At 49.8% G+C, this 17,966-nt stretch overlaps 1 protein-coding gene and 1 non-coding gene across 2 annotated transcripts in view; both read right to left on the bottom strand.

The window, feature by feature from the left end:
* Positions 1-1,646: 1,646 nt before the first annotated feature.
* The window catches only part of Brca2 (BRCA2 DNA repair associated), a 41,923-nt gene continuing 25,603 nt past the window's right edge, over positions 1,647-17,966 (bottom strand). The window contains 12 exon segments of the mRNA XM_028878085.2: positions 1,647-2,510; positions 3,520-3,672; positions 4,040-4,281; positions 9,368-9,506; positions 9,591-9,754; positions 10,307-10,499; positions 11,240-11,361; positions 12,838-12,982; positions 13,067-13,222; positions 14,375-14,729; positions 16,196-16,366; positions 17,297-17,484. Of these exon segments, the coding sequence (XP_028733918.2) occupies positions 1,917-2,510; positions 3,520-3,672; positions 4,040-4,281; positions 9,368-9,506; positions 9,591-9,754; positions 10,307-10,499; positions 11,240-11,361; positions 12,838-12,982; positions 13,067-13,222; positions 14,375-14,729; positions 16,196-16,366; positions 17,297-17,484 (2,622 nt within the window). The 3' untranslated portion in view covers positions 1,647-1,916.
* Positions 16,653-16,755, bottom strand: LOC114699174. Its single transcript, XR_003735483.1, has one exon. It is a non-coding gene; the product is annotated as a U6 spliceosomal RNA (small nuclear RNA).

Raw genomic sequence — 17,966 nt, 5'->3', positions numbered from 1 at the left:
ACAAAAAAAAAAACTGGTGTCTTAGCTATAACAGGAAGTCCAGCCGATGAACACGATAGTAAACTGGGATGAATCTGCCATTCTAACTTCCCTAGATTCTAATTTAGCATAGCACACAGCAGTCCTGTACCAATCCACTCGGTTCTCCGACCTGCCAGGCCCAGGTAACCGTGGGTGTCGTAACCTGTACGCTGCCTGCAGAACGACTTTGGTATGGATGGCTTCATGCATTAGGCTGGCAGAGGGGACAAGTGTTGGCGAGCCCAAATGGAACCTTCCTGCTTTTGGTTCCACAGGCGCCCCCAAAGGCCAGAGTCCCATTCCCTGGTGTGGCCGGCTAGCTTCAGAGCAGCAGGGTAGCTGCTGGAGAGGAGGCCGATGACCACAGCCAAAGGCTTCAGGCTGTGTACCCGGAGTTCTCTCAGGACTCTCAGTCTCCGCCCAGCTGTGGCTCCGCCCCCTCCGACAGGGCAATACCCAAATACTTGGTGTGGAAGCATAAGTACTGACAAGTCCTACCAAGCTTATCTCAGAACACAGCTGCTCAGGCCCCCCGAGCTGGCCCTGCAGAAGCAATCCATTCTTTTCATTTCCTACGGCTTCCGACTTCTAGGCCCTCTGAATTGCCGTCACTGACGTGCATTATTTGTAAAGCCAGTGGAGTGCCCTGTAACCCAAAGGTTCTCCGTCAGACAGACAACACCGAGCGCTTGGCCGTTATCCCCGGTCATGCAGTGGACACTGCTGGCTTTCCTCGGTGTCACTGGAAGAAGGAAACATGCACTCATGTGGAAGCTTCAGGCTTTCCTCATGCAGCGTGGATTTTTGTGGTCTACATAAAGGTGTCTGTATAGGTGGCCTGAGAGAGGATAAAGAGGGCAATAGCATTTTTGATAGGATTCACAAAAAAAAAGTTAACTTTCAGCCAAGCGGTGGTGGAGGAGCACACCTTTAATCCCAGCACTTGGGAGGCAGAGGCAGGTGGATCTCTGTGAGTTCGAGGCCAGCCTGGTCTACAGAGTGAGATCCAGGACAGCCAGGGCTATATAAGAAAACCCTGTCTCAAACGAACAAATGAACAAAAAGGTTAAATTTTATAAATAACATAATCCTGTTCACATAAGACTCATTTACTCTGCTCTAGGTTGGGTCTACAGAACCGTGATTAGGACAGGAAGACCAAATTATTTTAGGAACAAAACTTAAATCACTAGTAGAGAACACTTTAAGGCAGAAACTCGGTGAGAGCATCTGCCTGTGGACGGGAGGGCACTACACAGCAGGCCGCCTTGATCTTGCCGTGGAGTGAAGGATGACCTGAACTCCCAACAGTCTCTCTACCTCCGTGCTGGGATGACAGGTGCGCATCGTTAGGCCGGCTGGACTTCCAGTCGGATAATTTCATTTGAGAGATTATAGTAAGGGTGACTCTGAAGGTTCCTAAAGCCGACAAGAAGGAAACCCTGCCAGAAGTAAACACTACCGTCATGTCTGTTCATTCCGACAGAAGGGACTCTAGCAGAACTAACCGCATGTGAAAGGACACTATTTCATAGGAGTTACCCACACACACACAAAAACCTTTAAAAACAGAAACCCAACTATGACAAATCAACCAGTAAAGTGATGGTACTTAGAGACCTCAGTCAGTGAAACAAGTGGAAAGCAAAGGTGTGTTTATTTTGCATGTAAAATAATGCTTGTAGTGTTCAAATCTAATCATAAAGATTTAAAGCCTTTTGAATTAGTTAACATCTGGCCAGCTTTAGACAACTGAATAGTTACACAGATAGAGAAGCAGGCAGAACATCTGTAAACAAATACTTCTGGAATGTGCTGTGACATGTGTCTGGTCACACACACGTGTAGTTTGGAACTGTTCACACCTTACAGACTGGGAGGCTGAGACTCAACAGCTAGTTTTCCATCATGGTCATGGCAGTCTCTGCCGTCCCCGAGACAGACTCCTTCCTGGACCTGGGTCCTGCACGCTGGCCTGGCCTCTGTGCTGGCTGGGGGCTCTCTTGTCCTTGGGGCACAGGGGTCCTTGCAGAGTCCCCAGGAAATACCTGTTGACTTCCTTCTGGTGAGCCAGGTCCAAGGGCTTGGGTATCGAGCAAGGCAAGCTCTTCATCTGCCACCGAATCATGTTCCAGCAGAGAAGCGCCACCGGCCTTCTGAAGCGGCGCCCTCCTCTGAGGGGGACGGGGCTCTCTTTCCTCCCTAGGTGTTGCACATTTGGTACCACGACTCCGTGGCGGCTGAAAAGCCTTCTGTGCAGCTGGAGAGACAAAGGTACAGATGGGACTGACCGGGGGAGGCAAGGGCAGCCGACTCAGGAAATCCAAGGCTCTTCTCTTCCTGCAGGTTTTTGGGTCCTCACTCTCTCTGTCCCCGTCACAAGACTTTGATGCCATCTGGGCTGCCTGAGCCAGGGGTGCGGACTTCTCTTTTGGTGTGCAATGTGACAAAGGACTTGGATAGCTTTGCTCGCTATTAGGTGAAAACCTCTACAAAACATAAAAAAGGAGCCTATCATAATATGTACTTGTATGTAAAAACAAAATAAAACTTAACCTTTCATTAAAAACACAAACAGAGGACACATTCTTTCTTATCCAATTGCTGAAGGATAGATGGGATCAAAAACATGCACGCTGTTATTCCCATCCCACAGGAAATAATTTCGCACAAGAGCATCTAAAAATGACTAGAAAAGGAAAATGAAGAGATCCTCATACAAGATTAAAAAACAAAAAGCACTTTAACTTTCCCAAAGCCTTACAAAGCTAAAAATGCAGGCTACTCAGAATCATTTTGAGAACACACCCTGCCTAATTACTACTTCTTGCTCTTCTTCTGAACATTGATTATTTTGTGTGTGTACATGTTGTGCATGTGTGTGTGTGTGTGTGTGCACGCGAGCATTCACATGCTCCAGCACACCTGTGGAGGTCAGGAGACTTCCTGTGGGAGTCGGTTCTCCACTCCACCAGGGCGGTCACAGAGAGCAATCATCAGGCTGAGCCCCAAGCCCCGTTACCTGCCGAGGCACAGCGGCCTGCCTGGAGTTCTAGTCTCTCTGTCTCTCTCTCCTCTAGTCAGCCTTTAGCTTTTTCCTTGGCCAGTCTGACTAACACCAGCTCTCGTGTACGCAGTGAGGACTGCTTACTGAGGTAGGGTGCTGGGCCATGCCTCCTGTCCAGTCAGCCCTGGCAACCAGACCCCTACCATGACTTAATGAGCCAGCTGAGCGTGAAACACTGAGCGTTTGCAGCCAGCAAACGGTAGGTTCGGGCAGCTCTTCCAGCAACAGGAACAGGCAAAAGGCTTTTCAACCACACGAACGTGGACTGCCCACAACGCAGTCTGCTCCCAAAGTTTTACATTCACACTTCAACAAATAAGTTACAATTTCCACATACGGCAGCCAGCCACAGGTTAAATGCAGATGAGCTACACCTCGTGCTCGCCAGACCACGTTACTCCCCAACACGACTTCTCAGACTGACAACTTACGCCGAACTGGCCTCCTGTAGCAAGGAGCTCCAGAGGAGGGCAGGTGGAGGGCGCCTGAGCGGAGGCTTTAGTCGGGGTGGACCACTGGGGACTGTCTCCATGAAGCAGACGTGAAAGCTTCTGTTCTGCCTCCTTGTAAAATGTGTCCATATTCTAAGAAAGAATTGGAAAAGCTGTGTCCTGAGTTGCTAGTTCATACATGGATGTTCTCAGAAAGGATTTTCTTTCAGAAATAAAACATTCAGAACAAAAGAATGAGTCCCATTTTTGTTTGTTTGTTGTTTAGCTAGGGTCTGGTGCTCACTCTGTAGAGGAGGCTGGTACTCACGTTCTGGAATCACAGGCGTGGGGAGACACTGAAAATTCCATAGCAACTGTCACGCCCTCCCATCAGTGTAAACCAACTCCCCTGAGGGTGAGGGGAGGAGGGCGGGAGTGAGCACCTGTGCTCATGCGTGGACACCTGGGCTGAAGGCGCTCTCCGGCACCCGTGTCCCCGCTTCCTACTCTCTGGCCTCACCTCGATAGCCTGCTTCATTCTGCTGACTCTCTCCTGGAAGGAGGCCTCCTTTGGACTGGCAGAGAGTATGGAAAAGTTCCCCGCAAACAAAGCCGGCACTCCTGATCTGGACTCTGGGCGCCACTGGAGGTTGCTCGCAGCGATCAGCACACGGGGCTGGATGTCTTCATTAAGGTCGGCCCCAAACTTGACCACTACTAGATTAAGGCATTCATCTGACAGGTAGACCACAGGAGCAAGACCTAGAATGAAAAGAAAGTCAACGTTCTCTTTACAGCTGCTAAGACAATGACCTACTTGTCTGTCCACGTAGATAAAAACCCCTGCGTTTACAGAAAACAGCATTTCCAGAATGACCCGTTGCGGAAGGTGCTAAAATTTCAGTGGCAAACACTTCGAGGCCACGGGGCAGCAGATGCGCCGATCCATGGCCGGTGAGAGCGCAGAGCTGATCCGTCCTTCCGGGGAACACGTGGCACTGCCTAGCACAGCTATGTGCATCTCACCTTTCCACCCGGCACTCACTTCTACAGTCCACTCTGAATGCCCAGTAACAGTAAAATACACGTGAGCCAGGGCCATGCTGACGGCTGCCCCCGGTCACTCAGGCAGGACTGTCTGCACTTATAAAACGTTGGAAGCAAGCCCTACCAGCTCCCACACGGGAGTAGCTGTGCCGCACCCACACAGTGGTTATCCAGGCAGCTGTGAAAAGAATGAAGAGAATCCCAAGACAGCGCTGACTGGGAAAAGCACACCAGAAAGACTCCAGTGTCACCTGCAGAACAGGAAGGAGACAGAGAAAACACACTCTTTCTTTCTTTCTCTCTTTCTTTCTTTTTGGAGCCAAGAAATGAGGAAGGCTCAACAAGAAACCAAACAGGTGGGGCCTAGAGGGGCAAAGGAGGACCAGACTCAGGGTAGTTGCCCAGGAGGGAAACATGCTTCTCCTGAGTGCAGCTTTCTGTGTGGCTGACTCTTAGCTTTACAATCGCTTCCCACTTGGAACTAGAGTTAATACAGGACTGCGGCAGGGAACACAGATGAACCGGCAGCAACGTGTGTTGCCAAAAAGCAAAGATGTGCTCAGAAAGTGGAGGCGGCCTGTGGAGAGCTATGGTTGGCTTGGGATGCACTGGGCCAGTCTCCTCCCCTGGACCCGGGCAGGCACAGGGATGCACTGGGCCAGACTCTCCTCCCCTGGACCTGGGCAGGCACAAGGATGCACTGGGCCAGTCTCTCCTCCCCTGGACCTGGGCAGCACAGGGATGCACTGGACCAGGCTCTCCTCCCCTGGACCTGGGCAGGCACAAGGATGCACTGGGCCAGTCTCTCCTCCCCTGGACCTGGGCAGGCACAGGGATGCACTGGGCCAGTCTCTCCTCCCCTGGAGCTGGGCAGGCACAGGGATGCACTGGGCCAGTCTCTCCCCTACTTTCTTGGGCATTTATTTCCTGCCTTTTTGAATCTATGCAGACGTCTACCTCTGCATCAGCTCCTGCATTTGTGGTCCCAGGTCCTTTCGCCCGTCCCTTGCTGGCTACGGCGTGTCTCATCACAGAGCGTGTGGCCAGCAGGTGTCACGTGCTGACCGCCCAGTGGGCTACGGCGTGTCTCATCACAGAGCGTGTGGCCAGCAGGTGTCACGTGCTGACCGCCAGTGCCAATCTCAGCTTCTTCGGCACAGCGTGCCCTCAGGGTGCCTGTAACTTTCATCTGAAAACTAGTCTCCTGATCCTGATTCTAACAACTGCTTTTCTTTTCCTTCTCTTTGAATAAGACATGCACAAAGGAACCACAGTCACCATCTCTGTTCCTCTGCTTCCTTTCCTACTCAGTCAGCCAGTCCCTCTCTTCCAGACGCCCTTGAAATCCAACGACCAAGTCTTGCTCCTCCCCTCACACCAGTGCTTCCGACAGGCTTCACCACACAGAGCACTGCTTCTTTTCTGTCTGCCCCATCTCGGGATATCCAAGTGTCAAACTGAGTCCTCTGTCTCTTCTTAGTCGCCTCAGAGCGACCTCATTCAGTTTCCTGGCTCTGCATCTCACCGGTACCGATGGTCGTGACCTCATTCAGTCTCCTGGCTTTGCACCTCACCGGTACCGATGGTCATGACCTCATTCAGTCTCCTGGCTTTGCATCTCACTGGTACCGATGGCACTAAAATTCTATCTTCAGCTCTGACCACTGCCCCAAGCAAATGTCTGTAAACACAGCTGTCCATCTACCACATCTCCTCAGAAGCTTCTCATGTGGCTGAGACTCCACTTGCAAACCATGTTCCCCATGGGCTGTTTTCAAGTTCTTCCTTTTCAGCGAGTGGCAATTCCAGTCCTCCACAGCTTGGACACCGCACACTTTCCTCCACCTTCAGAGTGTAACCAGGGTCTGCTGCTCGCCACGCCCATGGTTTCTGTCTGTTTCCTCCCCTCCCCTGCCTAGATTCTCACCATGGCCTCCTCCTGGAGTCCCTGTTTGTACTCATGCCCTCTATATCCAATTTTCAATGTAATATAGTTCAGGTAATATGTGAAAAGGTCAAAGCTGTCCTTCCTCTACTCGAGACCTTCCCATGACCTCCCATCAGCCTTTAAGTAAAAGTTAAAATACATACAAGAGAGCCAGCAAGACGGCTCCATGGGTCACAGCGATTGCTGCGCAAGCCTGGCAGTCTGAGCCCAGCATCAAGGAGTACAGAAAGAACTATTTCCGTAAAGTTGTCTCGTCCTCTGACCTCTGCGTGCGTGCGTGCGTGCGTGCGTGCGTGCGTGCGTGCGTGCGTGCGTGTGTGTGTGTGTGTGTGTGTGTGTGTGTGTGTGTCTTCCCTGCCTCTCTCTCCTCGGCCAAAGCTTACAGGTCTGGCCCGGCCTTCCTGGGAAGCTGTCCCGGTCACATGCTTCCCTCTCGGCTTCTTCGGGTCCAACACAAATGTCAATGAGGTCTCTTCTGAAGGCTCTTCCTCCGCCCTCAGCCCTTCCTTCCCTGGGGCACTCACATGGTTGTCTTTGTCCGTAGTCTCCCCTCCAGAGCGCTCCTGGGAAGGGGTCCTTAGCTGCTGTGCACCCGACATGTACCACTCACTCAAGAAACACTGCCGGGGTGCAATAAGCCGCCCACCCTCTATCACGATCAAAGGTGTGCAGACACGGGTGACCCGATGACAGGGACTGACATGGCAATGTGGCTTCCTAAGACAGCAGCCAGAGAAAAGCCCACATCAATAAACACAGCAGAGAAGGAGGGAAGACAAGGGGAAGGAAGAGCAGCAAGCAGAGAGACACACAGAACATAACCCATAAGGAACGCCCCACACACCCCCAAAACAAGAAAATTCCTACAGTTTTCACAAGTGACTCTGCTCTGGAGCTTCAGGCCACAGTCACTACAAAGCCTCTGGACTGGAGATAACAACCAGATCTGTAAGATGGAGAGGAGCTGGCAGGACCTAAGAAGCTGACGGCCCAACGGGCCAGATCCACGCCCGAGAAATGACCAAGATGCACACAGTGTACGCAGAAAGCAAGATGAAGGACACAGAGGCCACTGCAGTCATAATGGATAGACAGGAAATACAATGAAAAGAGCCAAATGAAAGCAGAAATATGTCCTGTCACACAAGACACCTGACACTCCCGAGGTGGGCGGGCGGGCAGGCGGGCGGGGCTCCCAAGGAGGAGACAGGCAGGCCCAGAGACACAAGAGCACTGAGTATGCCGCGAAGGAGAACTCTCGAAAGCTGTGTCAGGGCTGAGAAACGCTTAGCTGAGGGCACTTTCTCTCCGGGGGACTTCAAAACAAAACAAAACCAAACACCAATACAGCAGAAAGGCTAGTGAGCTGCCAGAGAAGGGTGGGATGGGAAACTGACAGCCAACACTGAGGAAAGAGTCTGTCCTACACCAGGCACTGCTTTGTTGTTGTTGTTATTGTTTGTGGGTTTTGTTTTGTTTTGTCTTTTTAGACAGGGTTTCTCTGTGTAGTTTTTGTTCCTGTCCTGGAATTAGCTCTGTAGCCCAGGCTGGCCTGGAACTCACCGAGATCCGCCTGCTCTGCCTCCCGAGTGCTGGGATTGAAGGGGTGCGCCACCACCGCCCGGCATGCACCACTGCTTTAAGAGTGGGAGACAGTGCCCTGTTTCTACAGGTCCCGTCCCAGAGGGGACGGGTGTGTGGGGGACGCTGTTAGATGCTGAGCAGTGCCCAGGAGGAACAGAAGGCAGACAGACAGTGCTGGTTTGGGAGAGAACCGGACACTGCTCCTGTTAGGAAGGGTCTCTCACAGGCCACACTTGACCAGCCATATGAAGGCACCAAAAGCCACCGTGGCTGTCCGTGAACAGTGAGTGCAGCCTCAGAGACTGCAACCAGGCCATGTCACATGGCTGGAGTGCAATGGGAGAGCAGGAGCTAAGGCTGAGGGGTCTGGATACAACAGCCGGTGAAGGAATGGAAGGCTGTGCCTCCACAGAGATCGCGGCTGGACTCTGACATCTGGGCAGCCCTTCTGTAGGAAAGGAAACAGCTTTGTAGATAAACGCACAATAAAGCAGGGCGGGACAGAGTTCACGGTAGAAACATCTGCCTAGCATTGTGAGCCTTCGGTGTGACCCCCAGAGCTACAAAACAAACAAAAGCAAACACACAAACAAGAGAGAAAAGAATCCAGCCAAGATGTTGGAGAATACTAAAAGCTGAAGAGACTGGAGGTTTAAATGTTCCACTAAATATAATTATTTGATGATAGTTACTAAAACAAAACAACAACAACAACAAAAACTCTACAAAGTTAAAGAGCACAGAACAGAACATAAGCCTCCTCTTTAAATACTGTAATTGCTTTTTATTAAGAAAAGAGGGCCGGGCGTTGGTGGCGCACACCTTTAATCCCAGCACTCGGGAGGCAGAGACAGGTGGATCTCTGTGAGTTCGAGGCCAGCCTGGTCTACAGAGTGAGATCCAGGACAGGAACGAAAACTACACAGAGAAACCCTGTCTCAAAAAGACAAAACAAAACGAACAGAAAAGCAAAGAGGCTAATGGCCAACAGGATGGCTCAGTGGGTAAAGGTACTCAGCCATCAAGCCTGCTGACCCGAGTTTGATCTCGGGCCCCGTGGAGGAAGAGAGCAGACTCCTATAGGTTGTTCTCCGACCCCCACACTCTGCCGGCACACCCACACACATACAGAGAAACACACAAGCGACCACGAAGGTCACTTTCACATCCCCACACAGTGTAGCCCCACTAGTTATTAGTTTACAGCTTGACAGGCAATGTTCTTCGAGAGAATCAACAAAAGACTCCATTAAATGCACTGTACATTACCTGCTGTCTTTACAACAGAGACCACAACTCCTACAAGGTCCACTTCAGAACAAGGAGGCCGAAAGGCCGGCTCTAACAGTCTGCTGAAGTGAAGGGGCTCCCTGGGCTGGTAAACCTGGGCTAAGATTTCACTGGCAGCCTGTGGGAAACAGAACGGACAGTCAGCGTGCCAAGACTCCGGAAAGGGCTATGCATTTATCAAAACGGAAGGAGAGGTACAGACCGGTAGCTGCTGATACTGAGTTCTTTTCGTAGCTGTTAACTGGATGCTGAGTCGTTCAAATTTACTCCTCGATTTCGATACTGCAAGATGATAGATTCTGTATCTGTTTCCTTCTGTTAACAGGGACTGTAGGTCTGATGACGGACGCCAGATACTCAACAGAGCTGTTCAGAGAGAGAGAGAGGACATGACGGGCACACTGGTGACCATTTGCTGAAGCATTTGGTGAAGACCCAAGGGTTCTCCTGCTCTGTGGGTGCTCACAGCCCATTTTATTCACTTGATACACGTGAGTTTATATTTCACTTGTCATTTGTAGGCCTTTTTTTTTTTTTTTTTTTTTTTTTTGGTTTTTCAAGCCATGGTTTCTCTGTGCAGCCTTGAATGTCTGTAGCCCAGGCTGGCCTCGAACTCAGAGATCCACCTGCCTTTGCCTCCTGAGTGCTGGGATGAAAGGTGTGCACCACCACCCAGCATAAGCTCACTTTTTTTTTTTTTTTTTTTGGTTTTTCGAGACAAGGTTTCTGTGTAGCTTTGCACCTTTCCTGGGACTCACTTGGTAGTCCAGGCTGGCCTCGAACTCACAGAGATCCACCTGGCTCTGCCTCCCGAGTGCTGGGATTAAAGGCGTGCGCCACCACCGCCCGGCTATAAGCTCACTTTTTAACTTAACAAAATTGATCAAAGAAAACAAAACACGAACTTTGCACACTCACATGATTTTTCCTCTCCCTCGTAGCTTGTCACACGCAGCTTCCACACAGGTGTAACATCCCTTGATAGGCCCTCCTCTTGCTCAGCGGCCTCCAAGGCCTTCTGGAACTCGGACTGGATCTGTGCTTGTTTCTTATCGTTCAACATTTGTCTGTGGTTGTTCAAGGCTCTCAGCTGCTCTTCACTGAAACATCCCTGTGACCATTGAAAACATCAGGGGGCAGCCACAATGGCAATCCTGTCTCCCCCAACTGGGCTGCCTTATGTGAGAAGCAACAGACCCGACCCAGCTGAGGGTGTGTGCCAACTCTTCATTTGATCACACCAGGCTCTTAGGGACCTCACACTACCTGTGCCCTTGTGACAGACCCCGAACACTTAGTGGTCTTTAACCACAACCCGCACGCCTACACTTCAAAGGGCTGGGTGCTGGGAACCCAATTTGGGTCCTCTATAAGGCTCTGAGCATTCTTAACCACTAAGCCATCTCTCCAGACAGAATTTTGCTGTGTCTCCCAGGCATATATCTTGCCATTCTGCCTCTCGGTCCCCAGAGTTCTTGGAACACAAACATGTGCCACACACACACACTCGTATGTATTTTGGGTGTGCACAGGTCAGAGGAACACTGGCAGGAGTTGGTTCTCTCCTCCCGTCACATGGGTCCCAGGGACTGAACCCAGGCTGTCGGGTTGGCAGCAGGGAGCCTTTGCCCTCTGAGCCTCTCTCTGGCCTCGCCTGGCATTTTAAACCATGTTGTTTTAATATGTGAAACTCATAAACCTTTTTATTCTCATTCGATACAGAATCAGAAACTTGCCGCAGGAGTCATCGGAAAGATGTAGCAGCATTTCAACATGGCCTTGCTGTAATGGCCAGCATGAGCACAGCTTCCCAGGGCTGGGGACTGAAGCCAGTCCCCGGCTCCTCCTCACCTCAAGGTGCTCCGGGTCTGGCGCGCTCTGCACTGCTGCATAGAGCTCCGCCCCGTCCTGCAGAGCGTGGACCTGCTGCCTGGTGAGCGCACGGGACAGCACACGCTGCTGTGCTCTGTCTTCTGGGAGGAAGGAAGCAGCTGTGATTGGCTAAACCCAGACCTTAGGAGCGAAACTACAAAGTCACGCAAAAACACCCAGAGGACAGAGAATGGGTAATCAAAGGCCACCAAGAGCGGCGGGATGGCCCAGCCGGTGATGGTGCCCGTTACCAAGCCTGCCAACCTGGTCCGATCCCCAGAGCCCACGAGGCAAGAGAGAGCTGACCGTAAGCTGTCCCTTACTTCTTCTGGACACGTGTGTGACATGCACACACAATCAATGTGACACGTGTGTGACATGCACACAAAATCAATGGATGAATGGAATAAAAAAAATACTTTAAAAACCACCTATCTACTAAAAGTTTCCTTGTTAAAATGAGAGAGAGAGAAAAGAAACTGACGCATTCTCGGCTACAACGTCATACACAGGGGTTTATGGAAATAGATTAATTTGTAACTTGTAATTTAAATAACTTGTGTCTCATATTGATTTACTTATTCAGGAAAACAGTATAATCTGGTGATAATTTTAAATATGTAAGATAGTGGAAATCCAATCTTTGTTTTAAAAGTTTGCTTGAGTATGTGACGTGTGTTTCTATGAAAGCATGACACTTGTGTGGAGTGTCACGCCACGAGAGTCCTGGGACCCCTGGAGCTGGAGCTGTCTGTGCTTGTGGGTGCTGGGAAGTGAGCTCAGGTCCTCTGCAGGAGCAGGAAGGGCTCTTAGCTACCAAGGCGTCTCTCCAGCCCCTAACCTTCCTACAGATACACACATAGTACACCTACAGGACAATCTGAGGAAACACACGGAAACAAGATCTTTAGCAACACAAAGATGATTGGAAAAGGGAACGTTGAGTCATTTATGCGTAAAGGTCGATGTGGGGGAAGGAGCCCTACCTAGTTCCTGGAGTTCTGTTCCTCGGACACTCCAGACTTCAATGACACACGCTGGTGCAGAGCGGGACAGGCGCTGAGGAAGAAGCGCGGCGGGACCAGAGGACACTAGTCCGGCCGCCTCCTCTGGGCCACCCTTGTCCTCCACCAGAATTCCCTAGATACTGAAAGCCAGCTTATGAATTCATGCCTGGGGGCAGGCCTGCACCCCAGCTACCCTGGAGGCCGAGGCAGGAGGATCAAAAGTCGAAGGGCTGCCTGAGCTAGAGTATACAAGGCCAGGTTCATCAACTTTGTAAGATCCTGCCTCTAAAGGAGAGAGGAGAGCTAAAGGAGAGCGCATGCGCCAAGAGAGAGAGGAGACCGGAAAATGCTGTCCCCTTTCACCGTCTCCGACAATTACCTAAAAGCTCAGTTCTCAAAGCAGCAATGACAGTCAGGGTCAGTTCAGTTTTCATTTCTGCATATGTATGATATTTTGTAGGTTAAAAAAATCAGATGCAGAATTAAAAAAAGCATCCATTACTAACAAGAATTCACGCAGCTATAAAACGTTGTGAGAAACGACAATTTGTAACCCGAAGCCCAGTTTACCTTCACGGTCTTTAAACTCGGCCTGGACTCTGGTGAACAAGGCCTCCAGTTTCTTCTGCTGGGCTCCTGCAAACCTCACCGCCTCCTTCTCCTCTTCCCTCTCGGTACGAAATACGTACAACCCAGAGGCCGTCTTCTCCACCCACTGACAATGTATTGAAAACAGGAAGGAAGATTCAGACTCTCGTAAGGAGAGACACCGCACGGTAAGCTTCTGACCGCGCCATACCTGCAGAGGGTACACTCTCTGAACGACGACGTCCACGCAGCCAACGCTTCCTCCGTCACAGAACAGTGAGGACAAGGGCAGAGGGAAAGGCCTGGGGTCGCGAAAGAACCCCAGCTTGCTGTGCCAGCGAGCGGGCCGTGTGCTGTTGGCGGAAATCTGCACGAGTTCAAGAGCGGAAGTTAAAGACATACTGGTTCTGCTCTACAACTCTGGGTCTTTGGGATGGTTTGACAACATTCACTTGAGCTGGTGGTGGTGGTGGCGCACACCTTTAATGCCAACACTCAGGAGGCAGAGGCAGGCGGATCTCTGTGAGTTCGAGGCCAGCCTGGGCTACACAGAGAAACCCTGTCTCGAAAAACAGAAACAAAAATTCACTTGTGTGTGTGTGTGTGTGTGTGTGTGTGTGTGTGTGGTGGTGATAAAAAGGTGGTTCAGCGGTTAAGAGCATTTGCTGCTTTGGCAGAGGGGATCCAATGTCCTCTTCTGGCCTCTGAGGGAGCTGCATGCATATGGTACACAGGCAGGCAAAACACACATTCTCAGAAAATAAACTTTTTAAAAATTCACTTTTAAATATCTCATAAAGATGACTGGTTTAAAAAAAAGCAAGTAAGCAGAAAAACTATACAAAAGGGAAAATAGTTCAACATATACTTCTCAAGAATGTTTCTACTGGAGCTTGGGGTGTACCTCAGAGACTTGCCTAGCATGTGCAGGATCTGATCCCCTAGCAACACATGCATGCATGCATGCATGCATGCGCGTGCGTGTACGCGTGCGTGTACACACACACACACACACACGCACGCACGCACGCACGCACGCACGCACGCACGCACGCACGCACGCACGCACATGCGCAATCACTTCTGCTACAAAACATCAATGTTGTTATTAAGTATTTTTAATAGAAAAATAGGTTAGCGGGTGGCTCAGTGGGTAAGGCGCTTGCCCTGTCCACATGAGGATCTGGGTTTTAGCTCCAGAACCATTGAAAACGCGGGGAGTGGAGGCAGGCACTTGGAATCCCAGTGCCGGGAGAGACAGGAGCACAGGTACCTCACTCGACTCTGGAACAAGACTGACTCTTATTCAGTAACTGTAACTGCATTTAGCTCAAGAAATAGCTCTGCCTCCCCTAGCCAGGGAAAACTCTTAGTAAAATTTGCTTCTTATATTACCAGTACATTGTCAAGAGATGCTCTCCTTTATGTCAAAAGTAAACACATTTCAGTTAATTGCCTCTCCAGACTATACCGGACTCACAGGCTGGTTCTTGCCCAGATGTGCAGTAGTTTAATTTACCTTTAGCCTAAGAGAGTCCGGGGCTTCCAGAGGTGCACAGGCATCAGGAGAGCCCACCAGCTCTGCCCCGTAGGTAACGATCTTCTGACCCACAGCCAGTCTCCCGCTCCTCACAAGAGCCACAAGTGGAGGGTCCAGCTGGGCCTTGACAGCATACCATCCGTCCGTGAGTTCAATCGTGTCTAGGCTCTTGGGATCGGCACTACTAGTTTTACTGCCTGAGGCTTCAGATACACTTGTGCTTGGTGAAAGGACGTCAGAAACACAGAGGACGAGTGTTTTTGCGGCTGTATCATCCCTTTCCAGGATCTTCTTTAGAGCCGATCTGCTGCTGTTGTCAATTTCCACATCATATCTGAAGATGAAACGAAAATGCTGACTTTAGGAATTGCACCCCTGGGGTCTCACTGTAGACAAAGCTACTGAATACCTGAGAGGTAGTTAGCTCATGGGCTGGAGACACAACATGGCAGTTAAGACAGCTTGTGGCACTATCACGAGGACCAGAGTTTAGGACCTAGCACCCACACAACAAGCTGGTGTAGATACGTGCCTGTAACCCCAGCTCTGAGGTGGCTGGAGACAGGGGGATTGCCAGGGATTGCTGGCTTCCAGACTAGCCAAGAAAACATGAGCTCCAGGTTCAGGGAGACCCCACCTCAAAGGACCAGGCAGAGCATGCGAGTGGAGGGCACCGGATGCCTTCTTCTGCCTCATGCATACATACAGGAGGACACATCCACACATGCATAGGAGCACATGGGTACACCCAGGTGCACTCACAAATGAATAAATATTCTTAAAAATTAGTTCATCAAGCCAGGCGTGGTGATGTACATCTTTAGTCCCAGCTCTCAGGAGGCAGAGGCAGGCCAATCTCTGAGTTCAAGGTCAGCTTGGTCTACAGAGTGAGTTACAGGACAACGACTACTGTTTCACATAGAAACCCTGTTGCAAAAAAAAAGCCACTATTATATATTTCATCAAAGAAATACTGAAAAGATAATTTTAAGAATTAAGCTAGCCGGGCGGTGGTGGCGCACGCCTTTAATCCCAGCACTCGGGAGGCAGAGGCAGGCGGATCTCTGTGAGTTCGAGGCCAGCCTGGTCTCCAAAGTGAGTTCCAGGAAAGGCACAAAGCTACACAGAGAAACCCTGTCTCCAAAAACCAAAAAAAAAAAAAAAAAAAAGAAAAAAGAATTAAGCTAGAAGGCAGGCAATGGTGGTACAAACCTTTAATCTCAGCACTTGGGAAGCAGAGGCAGGTGGATCTCTGAGTTCAAGGCCAGCCTGGTCTATAGAGTGAGTTCCAGGACAGCCAGGGCTACACAGAGAAAGCCTATCTTAAAAAACCAAAAGAAAAAAAAATGTAGCTAGACATACTGGTTTTTTTTTTTTTGTTTTGTTTTGTTTTGTTTTTCAAGACAGCGTTTCTCTGTGTAGTTTTGGTGCCTGTCCTGGAACTCACTCTGTAGCCCTGGCTGGCCTTGAACTCACAGAGATCCACCTGCCTCTGCCTCCCAAGTGCTGGGATTAAAGGCGTGCGCCACCACCGCCCAGCAACATACTGTTTTTTATCGTTAAAATGAGAATACTGAAGACAAAAATGTTTTATTAACAATCTTTAAATTTTGGATCAAATTAGTAATTCCCATGTCAAAAGGTCAATGAGAGGGTGGAAGAAGGGGAAAATGGAGGCATACGAACAGTTTCCTTACGTGGGGCTGTCACTCACAACTGGCTCATGCGCCATCTGTGAGATGGAAGTCACAGGCTGCACAGGAACCTGCAGACTGCACGACACCGTCACTTTCAACTTGCCTGTATTTTAGCTGAAGCAGCACTCTTTCTGGGTTTAGGCATCTGTTGGCAAATTCCTTAGGAAAAGCAAACTCCATAGCTGCCAGTTTCCACACAATCCACCGGTAGTGATTGGAGACCCAGGCGCTCGAGAGCAGCTTTGGGTCCACACCTGGAGTGTCACACAGAGCCCTGCACAAAGAAACACACAAGGCAATAAAAGCACAGAATGCTATCGGATTCCACAGCCATCGCTTGTCTCTTCTGCAAAAGCACGCAGTAAGCTTTTGTGAGTATACACCGGGAAGCAATGTTGAACAACTAAGCTGTTGATGTCTAAGTGCTGAGATTTGCTAATTATGTACCAATATTGAAATATTTCTGTTTACATTTTAGTGCTTTTTTAAAATTTTTTTTTTCACTTAAAAAAAACCCCACATTTTATTGATTCTTTGTGGATTTCACATCCTGTATCCTGATCCCTCTCATAATGCTCATGCATCTGTGTGTCATCCTGGTGCAGGGCCACGCTCACCTCTGTACCGTCCCAATTTTAGTGTATGTGCTGCCGAGGTGAGCACTGGTGCTTGTCCTCTCACCATGTATTAAAACACCGCGTGAAAGAGGAAAGGACACAAGTGGGGTACCGCAAGGACACTCACAGTGATCTGCTTCTACTATAACGTATAAAAGTATAGTCGATTTAAAAACAAAAAAAACACACTTCATTAAGTCCCAGGATAAATCACATCCAATTTTCAAAAGATTTCAAAAGAATGTTTAGTGAGCCAAAATACACTTTAAAAGATTCCGATTAAAAAAAAAATGACTAGTGACTTTTTAGCTTCAGAGCCATAGGAAAGACAGGAGAGAGGCAAGAGGGCTGGAGAGATGGCTCAGTGGTTAAGAACACGGCTGCTCTTCCAGAGGACCTGGGTTCAATTCCCAGCACCCACATGATGGCTCACAACCATCTCATGAGATCTGATGCCCCCTTCTGGCCTATAGGTGTACATGCAGATAGAGCACTCATGTACATTGGAGGGAGGGAGGGAGGGAGGGAAGGAAGGAGGGAGGGAGGGAGGGAGAGGTTAGCAGAAACCCTCTTCCTGCACACAGCACCTATAAAATTCTTCTTTTCCAGCCTTCCCATCATTGGAGGGGATCAGCCAGCCACCGTCTGCCAACTGAACGCCCTTTCCAGCACACAGATCTTCTTTACCAAAATAATCCTGAAGGTCAAACTGAAAATACTCAGCGTTTTTGCTGTTAATGTTTATGCACTCTTTAGACACGCCATACATGTAGAGCTGTACAAAACAAACAGAAAAATGTGATGATAATAAATAAATAAAAATCAAATACAGCCCTAGAATATAAACTGAATTTATCCAGAACTTTTCACTTAAATACTAAAATAGTCACTATAAAGCTATTAACTGGTCCAGGAGTGTAGCTCATTGATAAAGTGTGTGCTTAGCATGTGAAAAGCACTGGCTGTGAACACACGCACACGCACGCACGCACACACACACACACGCACGCACGCACGCACGCACAGACTCGAACCCCCTCTGCAGCACTAAAAGTGTAACGTGTATAAACAGCTCCTGCATCTAGAGGTGGCTGCACTTTTCATCTCCTCTCCTATCTCCCTCTTGCTAGATCGGCCACCTGCAGTGGCAGCGACGGCAGCGGGCTGCGCTTCTTCAGCAGTCTGTCCGTTCGTCCGTCCGTCCGTCCGTCCGTCCCTCCGTGGAGAAAACTGAGTGCAGCGCAGGTCAGCTCGGCC

Source organism: Peromyscus leucopus, chromosome 23, assembly GCF_004664715.2.
Source record: "Peromyscus leucopus breed LL Stock chromosome 23, UCI_PerLeu_2.1, whole genome shotgun sequence".
Lineage (NCBI taxonomy): Eukaryota > Metazoa > Chordata > Mammalia > Rodentia > Cricetidae > Peromyscus > Peromyscus leucopus.
The sequence above is the reverse complement of the archived record's forward strand: the minus strand, read 5'-3'. Positions and strand labels throughout refer to the sequence as shown.